Genomic DNA, 9,265 nt, shown 5'->3' on the forward strand with positions numbered 1-9,265 from the left:
GATCGATTTCAGACTTCTCAGTGTCTCAGTGAGGACAATTTGTACAGAGATGAGAACTGAGAAATCTGAATTCGTTCGATTTAGGCTTTTGAGAAGTCTCACTCAATTTTTTTTTTACTCTGGTAAACAAATAAATATTTCTCACCTGACATGATCAGTAATAGCGGTGCTGTGTACCGAGCGTGATCTAAAGCACCATCACTACTGAATTGTACACATATGTGCATAATTAACACGTTATTGTTTTTTAATTTATTATTATTATTCTTCATATTATATTATTATATGCTAATCAGTCCGTCAATATTGTACACTTAGTTCTATTCAACTAATTTATCTAGTTAGTTTAAAGCACACAGCCGTCAGTTTCGATCATCTAGAATTTCTTAACACAATTCTCTGGCGATATGGCCTTTGTAATTGGATCCATTTTTAATAAAATAATCGATGCATTGGATAACAGAGGTATACGTTCGAAGGATGTGAGTGAAAGCTCACGAATGGAAATTGTAACAATCCGTTTCAGATACACGCTTAGACCATCTTCCATTTACATCGCCATTAAGTGCAATAGTGGTAGCCACTAGTTATATGTACTTTGTTAAAGTCGGAGGACCTTCATTTATGAGTAGACGGAAACCATTTGAATTAAATAACGTGATCATCATTTACAATCTAATCCAAATCGTTCTCAATGCAGCCTTGTTCCTTTACGTAAAATCTTTTTTCAATAAAAACATTTTGACCTCCAGCGTCTGATTGATTTTGAAAATGTAGGGATTGTATGCTTGGTGGAACTATAACCCGAATTTTAATCTTGCATGCGAACCGATAGATTGGGGAACTAATGTGCCAGCCATTAAGGCGGCAGAGAGTGTGTACTACTACTATTGTTTGAAGCTGTTAGATTTGTGCGACACGATATTCTTTGTGTTAAAGAAAAAGACTGGACAAATATCTTTTCTTCACGTGTATCATCACTTGGTCGTATTAATATTCACCTATAAGGCTGTGGGATGGTCGCCAGGTAAAATATTTCGGTTTCACAAGCTTCCTCTACGCTCTTATGTATAACAAAGACAATCAGTAAAAAAATACATTTTTTCCATAGGAGGTCAATTTATAATCGTCGGAATGTTGAATTGCATTGTTCACACGATCATGTATACATACTACTTGTTCAGCGTGTTCGAGCCCGAATTGAAGAAAAATGTTGCAATTAAGAGAAGTGTTACCACCATACAAATGGTAAAGTATAGTTTCCACTTAAAAAGAGCACTCCGTTTAGCCTCCGTTTACATGACAGTTGTAAAATAGAACAAAGGAACTGTCACGTAAACGGAGTAAAAAATTGAAATAAATTCAATTTCCACTCCGTTTGCGTGACAGTTCTTTTGTTCTATTTTACAACTGTCATGTAAACGGAGGCTAAACGGAGTGCTCTTTTTAAGTGGAAACTATACTTTGAGAGAAACTTTTATGTGACAATGCGTGCGATTGAGTTGACGTATTTCTTTTCAGATTCAATTTCTACTTTTGTTATTTTATTTCGGGCGTCCTCTCCTCAATCCCGACTGTCCATTGCCGAAATTCTTTCTGTTTGAAGTCGTTGCTCAAAATATTTTCTTATTTTGTTTGTTCGCAAACTTCTATTACCGAAATTATTGTGTAAATCAACGTGTTTTGAATAAAGCAAAATGAACAAAAATTAAACGTTTTTGATGACCTAGAGCAGTTGCATTTTCATATTACCATTTTTCTATCTAATTAACTGTGCTCGTTACCACAAATATGAAAGCACTTTTTGATCGGATGAACGTTGATGAGGCTTGATCGGATGAACGTTGACTATTTCTATGAATTGCTAAATCGAGTGATCGTTGAAAATGTACCAAAGATCCGTATTAGGCGGAACCAAAACAGACCGAAGTGGTGCACTCTGGAGTGGCAGCAGAAAAAGAATAAGAAAAAAATGTACAAACAGAAACCGAAGGATATCTTGACATTAGACTATGCAAAGGCCGTAAGAGAATTCAACGAGTTGAACGAAAGGCTGAACAAAGAACATATCGATCAAGTCCAACAAAATATCGCGGAAAATCCGTCGGAGTTTTGGTCATACGCCAAGTCAAAACGAAAATGTGCAACATACCCGTGTGAAATGATGTTTGGTGAAAGAAAGTCTGAGAATCCGCAGGAAGTTGCAGAAATATTTGCCGATTACTTTGAAGGACTGTATACAAAGGACGAAGAACCGCTAGTTTTTGATGAGGAGTATGGTGCAGAAGCTGACGATACATGGGAAGTGGAACTGACAATGGGTGATATTGAAAATGCGATTGAAAAAGTAGATCCTAAAAGTACCAGTGGTTCTGATGATATTGCACCATTATTTGTAAAAAAATGTATGGACGCGTTAGTTTGGCCGCTTTGGATTTTGCACCAAAAGTCAATGGAACTGGGAAAAATTCCTTCGAAGCTTAAGATTTCAAAAGTGTGCAATACGGCTTCAGACCGAGACGTTCGGTAGAAGCAAACTTGCTAAATCTTTCCATTGTGGCACACGAAGCATTATCAAGAAAAAAGCAACTCGACATCTTCTTTGGTGACTTTAAAAATGCATTTGACAAACTTTGGCATCGAATCTTCATTTTAAAAAAATGAAATGGTTTGGCATCGAATCTTCATTTTAAAAAAATGAAATGGTTTGGCATCGAAAAAAGAACCGCCAGAAGGTTTTTAGAATTTCTTGTTGGCCGGCTGTTCTATGTTGTAATTGGTGATGTCAAATCTAGGACTTATACAGCAACTTCAGGTGTTCCTGCTGGAAGCGAGGCTGGAAGTATTCTTGGCAGAGAGTGTGTGTCATTTGCACTTCCACTTCTATTGGCGGATGACAGAAAATTGTTAATGGAAGTTGATTCGTCGGCTGATTCAAGACAACTCCAAGCTGACATTGACAACGTTTTGAGATGGAGATTCATCAGAAGTAATGAGACACCACTGGCTGAAGTTGTCTACGAAACGAATTATGGATATATAATCAACCGTTGGCAAAAATAATCAGACTATTGAACAAGTATAGTGGTCTTATGGTGTTAAGTCGTACTGCATTTAAAGCGAGATTGAAATAAAAACTGAAGGAAGTTGACGAGGTTGTAGATGACGAACTTTTAAGTTGATTGGATTGATGTTATGTGTTCACTTTGACTATAAGGACTGACTTCCCGATTAGATATCTAATTAACTGTGCTTCTTACCACATATATCCCACAATTCAAAATGAAACAACGAGATATTGTACCTTCTCAGTTTGGGACGATCAGTGAAGATCTCGAAACACAGATGTGTTGATCCTTTGTTTCCATTCAACGCAAATCATGGCAAAACTGACTGTCAGAAATATCTCTACAAAAAATTCAACTGTATTCTGTGTAATGTTTTAAAATAGAAATGATCATAATATATACGAAGTGTTAACTAGTATAGTTAATTAGCTGGAAAAATGGTAATTCTAGTTCAATTACCATTGGCCTTGTGTTATTTTTGGAACATAAAATGGAAGAAGAACGAAACTAGAAGTACAGAAAAAAAATCGTCAACTGATAAATAAATTAAAACGTTAACAGGTATGCGAGCCGCCGATACATTTTGACTAAGGCGAATCGCAATTATTTTAGGCCGGCTGGCCAACGCACTGCAAAAAAAGGCACAAGAACTTAATTTAAATAAAACTCCACTCCACGATGGAGTAGTCCAAAATTTTCATATAAATTCAGATTTTTATAATGCGGTATATGTCACTGCAGTAATGCTCAAAACAAACGAGGCATTGAAAACGTGTTTTGGTCCTATTTTTCATGACGAAATTTTCGAAACTGTCAAATGAAGTTAGAACTTTTTCTATTCAAAATCGCGATTGCTGCATCTGTCAATGAAAACAAGGACCAAAACACGTTTTCAATGGCTCGTTTGTTTTGAGCATAAGTATGTTCCATAAAAAATAAGAGGCAAAATGACCTTTAAGAGGCATCGATGCTTTGCTGAAAAGCATACATTTGGGCGTTTTATACTGGATTTTAGTTTGCTTTTGATCTTTCCACCAGAATTAATTTTCAAAAATGTACGACCGCAATAACGATGACGAATGTATTACCTTTCAGTTTATGCAGTCTGAGCAGTTTATAAAAATTTTGTGAAACTGTTTACGTCTCTCAGAGCTGGTCAAGCGACTAAAACCAACAGTAATTTTTATTTAAAGGTAACACGGTCGTGGTCGTTATTGTCTTCGTACAATTTTAAAAAAGGATTCTGATGAAAAGATATCATCAAAAAGGAAGTACGAAACATGCAAATATAGGTTAAAATTTTAGCTAAGTCTCTTAATAGTGTTAGCCTACCTGAACCAATATAGCCGGCAACTAACATCTTTGGACTAGTTGCCGCCGTCAATTTTCAATCGACTCTCATGTCACAGTCCTAAAAAATACAATTTTAGTTTATGCTTTGCTAGTAAATTTAAGAATTTACATTTCTACTCTTCAGAATGGCAACAGCAATTCTATAGAATAAATTCAGTTTCGTAGTTATTGTCTCAAAGGCCTTCACGGTGGACGTTACGTTGGCAGAATGGCTTCAGTAATTGGACTTATATCAAATGCAATTTCCGAAATATTACAAAGCAGAGGTGCGTATCGAGCATATTAATCTCCAACAAACCATTGCATCTTTTTTTGAGAATTCTGAAATTTTTTCGGAATTCTTAATAAATTTTCCAGAATTTTTCGTAATTAAAATTCCCAAAAAATAGGCTCTGGCCAGTTTAGATACGAGACTTTCTTTATTTTAATATGCCGTAGTCGCGTAGTATAGTCACCAGCCCCAGTTAGTTCAATGCTAATATCGGTCGTTGTTGTCGCGGTTGTAACCGTTTCGGAAATGTTTAATGGGAAATATTGGTAAAAATTCGTTTCAGATACTCGTATAGACGATCTTCCATTTACATCGCCATCAAGTCTAATACTGGTATTAGTCAGTTATATGTACTTCGTTAAAATCGGAGGTCCTTCATATATGAGTAAAAGAGAACCGTACGCCTTACAGAAAACAATCATTGTCTACAATATAATCCAAATTGTCCTCAACGCAGCTTTATTCCTTTACGTAATCTTGATTCAAATTAACAGTTACGACCGCCAGTTGATTGATTGATTTAAAAAATGTAGGCAATGTATGCTTGGTGGAACTATAAACCGCATTTTAATTTTGCATGCGATCCGATAGATCGCGGAACTGGTGTGTTTGCCATTAAGGAGGCGAGGGCCGTGTACTACTACTACTGTTTAAAGCTGTTAGATTTGTGCGACACGGTGTTCTTTGTACTGAAAAAGAAAACCGGACAAGTATCATTTCTTCACGTATATCATCATTTCATCGTATTAGTATTCACCTACAAGGCTGTGGGATGGTCGCCAGGTAAAGATATTGGTTCATTGAGGTCAGTGATATCAGTGAAAATAAAACTTTTTTTTTGTTTTCAAAAGGAGGTCACTTTATGATCCTCGGTGTTATCAATTCTTTTGTTCACGTGATCATGTATACGTACTACCTGTTCAGTGTGTTCAAACCGCAGCTCCAGCGGAATGTTGCAATTAAGAGAAGTGTGACCACCATACAAATGGTAAGAGAAACTTTTATGCGACAATGTGTGTGATTGAGTTGACGTTACCTTTTCAGATTCAATTTCTACTGTTAATGTTTTGTTTCGGACGTCCTCTGCTCAATCCCGATTGTCCATTGCCGAAAATGTTTCTGTTTGAAGTCGTTGCTCAAAACGTTTTCTTATTTTGTTTGTTCGCAAACTTTTATTACCGAAATTATTGTGTAAATCAACGTGTTTTGAATAAAGCAAAATGATCCAAAATTAAACGTTTTTGATGATCCACCATACCTAGCATGCCTTGTAACGTTTACAGTAGGTTACTATACACAGGAAGAAGCAATTTCTCCGTCAGATATGAAAGATATTATCCGTACCACGGACTAAAAGTCTTTTTTAGCGTATTCGATTCCAGACCTCGCCTTCGCTCGTTCTGGAAAATTCTAATTCGCTAAAGAAAACCTTTAGTTCTAGGTACGAAGTGTACTATTTCAACATTAATACGTCAGTTTTTGACAGTTGAACAGCAGAAAAATACGTAACATTTGACTGTTACAATGCGACATTGTCGTCGTGAAAGTTAGGACCAAATAGTAGATTACATACTTGTTCGGAAAAACCGTTGTTTTGAAGAGTGTTTGTATGCTGAGCCGAAGGTGAAGTATACAACCACACGAGTCAAAAAAATGATTTTCCGCACAAGTATGTAGTTTATTTCACCTCTTCTCTTAAGTGCAACGAAAGTGAAATTTTATTTTGCGGGCCGCTGCTAAAAATGGCGTTTTTCGCAGACAATATGATATGAGGTAAACATGTCCGGTGTGAGTTCAGCATTAAAACAAATCAACAAAACAATAAATTGAAACCTAAATTTGTGCGAAAAAATTATATATTTTCGATGATAACTTCGTATCCGTGTCCTTTCTAAGTTAGTATCCGTGAGTTTTTCTCTCTACTAAAAAATTAGGTTGGAAAGTATCCACAGAACGGTTTAAATTTGTATACTAACTGCTTTCTCAGGTGTCTTAACTTATTCTTCTAGAAACTAGACTAGATCCCAACCACTATGAAAACGGAGCTTCACCGTACTTAGTCTGTATACAATTGTGAATTACAATTATACTGAAATCAACAGTCCAAAATACTAGACAGGACGCGCCGACAAGATGTAGTGAATATATCAAATGATAAGATAGAATAGCTCGACGTTTTATTTTGAATTAAAGGGCACACTTAAGGTGTTAATTGGAATAATTAATTGGCTTGAAAAATGGAAATTCAATGTAAATGTCATTGTGTTCTGTTTTTGAATAAATATAAAAGAACGAATTTTGACAAAAATTCGTCAACGATACGTTAGCCGTACATACGAACACAATTAGAGTCTACGCTTTGTTTGTTATTTTTAGAATTAACAATTTTACTCTGCAGAATTGTAAATCCCCAACACCAATTCTATTCAGCTAATTCCTTTAGTTATTCAGTTTCAATCGTTAGTATCGCGCCGACCATCACAATCGACGTTACCTCGCAGAATGGCTTCTGTAATCGGACTTATATCAAACAAATTTTCAGAAATAGTACAAAACAGAGGTAATGGTCAAAACACACGAGGCATTTAAAACGTGTTTTGGTCCTAGTTTTCATTGACAGATGCAGCAGTCGCGATTTTGAATAGAAAAAGTTCTAACTTCATTTGACAGTTTCGAAAATTTCATCATGAAAAATAGGACCAAAACAACACGTTTTCAATGCCTCGTTTGTTTTGAGCATAAACACACCGTATCATCGACGTTATATTAATCTACTGAAAACGGTAACCGCATATGATCATTGAATCTGTTGCTTCTTTTGTTTAAACTTTAAAGTGTCGCTCAGGGTTCGATGAAATTTCGCAATGCCACGAGTAGAGTCGCTAACGTTCAATGCTTATATTAGTCGTCGTTGTCGGTAGCAGGTAGATGTATTCGTTTCGAAAATGTTTAACGTTTAAATTGTTTACAATTCGTTGCAGATACTCGTTTAGACCATCTTCCATTCACATCGCCATCGAGTCTAGTACTGGTATTAGTCAGCTATGTATACTTCGTAAAACGGTATGGTCCTTCATATATGGGTAAACGAGAACCGTTCGCCCTCCAGACAACAATCATTATCTACAATCTAATCCAAATCGTCCTCAACTCTGCTTATGTTCTTCACGTAAATTTGTTTAAAAAAAAAAAATTGAAAATAGTGACAGTCAGAGTTGCTGACTGATTTTTGTTTAAAATGTAGACAGTACACTACTGGTGGACACACAAGCCGTATTTTAACTTTGCATGTCAACCGATAGATTGGGGATCAAATGTGCTAGCTATTACGGAGGCAAAGACCGTGTACTACTTTCATTGTTTGAAACTGTTGGATCTGTGCGACACGGTGTTCTTTGTGTTAAAAAAGAATGCCAGGCAGATATCCTTTCTTCATGTGTATCATCACGTGGCTGTATTAACTTTAAGTTATAGATGTCTTGCATGGTCACCAGGTAAATATATTGATTGCGGGGTAGTAACTAGTCGGGATGAGAAACCGGTTCAATGCCAGTTAAAATTACTATTTAATCTGATGAATGATTTTTTTAAAGGAGGCCAATTTATAATAATCGGTACGGTCAATAGTTTTGTTCACGCAATTATGTATACGTACTACTTATTCAGCGTGTTCGAGCCCCAACTCAAGGAAAATGTTACAATTAAAAGAGGGGTGACCACAATACAAATGGTAAGGGAAACTTTCCAGCAGCAATGTGTGTGATAGGGTTGACGTTTTCTTTTCAGATTCAATTTCTAATATTAATAACATATTTCGTTGGTCCTCTGTGCAATCCGGACTGCCCATTATTTAAGCCCTACGTACTTGAACTTATTCTCCAAAATGTTTTCTTATTATATTTATTCGGGAACTTTTATTATAGAACATATTGTGTGAAAAAGGTACAAAAATGCAAATAAAGAACTCAAAGAACATTTTATTGAAGGAGGTCTACTTTCGATTTCAAGCTGTTTTCAATATCAATACAATATTCACTTCCCGATTTCGTATTGTCAAGTCCATTCCGTTTTCAGGTCACTTTCCGATTTCTTGATTTCGCGACACCGTTATAGACCGAGTGCTATTTTGACAAAAAAGTTTCGAACGTCAATAAAAATCAGATTTAGCATGATTACCACAAGAACAAATGTTTATATTTATTTTTAATAAATTATTCAAGAAATACATTGCCATCCCGGTGCCATCCCGATGGTCAATTTGTTTCATAGCAGAAACTCTAAAAAATGTAGAATGGGATATTATTCCACAGCTGATAGGGATATTTTGTTTGTTATTATTTTTATGTCAAATGATTTGATGAACGGCTGTCTGATTATTTTGGTTCTTTCTTTTAAATTAATATTAAGCGCTGAGTACGAGTAAGTGATAATTGTGATGATTAATTACATTAATAACAAATTTGTCGTTTGCGAGGACTATGTTAATTTGCAATTTTCGATTGCAATCCAGGCAATTAGTGGCGGCGTAGGCTGAAAAATTTCTACCAGATCATCTGTCAGTTTGAAAAATTCA

General features: G+C 35.8%; 2 protein-coding genes across 4 annotated transcripts; both read left to right on the plus strand.

Annotated features, from left to right (window-relative positions):
• The first annotated feature begins 238 nt into the window (after positions 1-238).
• LOC119084199 (elongation of very long chain fatty acids protein AAEL008004-like) lies at positions 239-5,919 on the plus strand. Of its 3 annotated transcripts, none has more exons than XM_037194077.1 (5): positions 239-465; positions 527-714; positions 5,226-5,475; positions 5,544-5,680; positions 5,737-5,919. In XM_037194077.1, the coding sequence occupies exons 1-5, from the start codon at positions 408-410 to the stop codon at positions 5,914-5,916; spliced, it is 813 nt and encodes a 270-aa protein (XP_037049972.1). In that variant the 5' UTR covers positions 239-407; the 3' UTR covers positions 5,917-5,919. The 3 variants fall into 3 exon arrangements, with proteins under 3 accessions (XP_037049972.1, XP_037049970.1, XP_037049971.1); XM_037194075.1 differs by lacking the exons at positions 5,226-5,475; positions 5,544-5,680; positions 5,737-5,919 and adding exons at positions 778-1,027; positions 1,112-1,248; positions 1,522-1,708 and having other exon boundaries at positions 254-465; XM_037194076.1 differs by lacking the exons at positions 239-465; positions 527-714 and adding exons at positions 4,593-4,687; positions 4,976-5,163.
• A 1,144-nt stretch (positions 5,920-7,063) lies between these two features.
• On the plus strand, positions 7,064-8,658 carry LOC119084200 (elongation of very long chain fatty acids protein AAEL008004-like). Its single transcript, XM_037194078.1, has 5 exons — positions 7,064-7,252; positions 7,674-7,861; positions 7,937-8,186; positions 8,286-8,422; positions 8,479-8,658. The coding sequence occupies exons 1-5, from the start codon at positions 7,195-7,197 to the stop codon at positions 8,650-8,652; spliced, it is 807 nt and encodes a 268-aa protein (XP_037049973.1). The 5' UTR covers positions 7,064-7,194; the 3' UTR covers positions 8,653-8,658.
• The last annotated feature ends 607 nt before the right edge of the window (positions 8,659-9,265 follow it).

Source organism: Bradysia coprophila, unplaced genomic scaffold (assembly GCF_014529535.1).
Source record: "Bradysia coprophila strain Holo2 unplaced genomic scaffold, BU_Bcop_v1 contig_732, whole genome shotgun sequence".
Lineage (NCBI taxonomy): Eukaryota > Metazoa > Arthropoda > Insecta > Diptera > Sciaridae > Bradysia > Bradysia coprophila.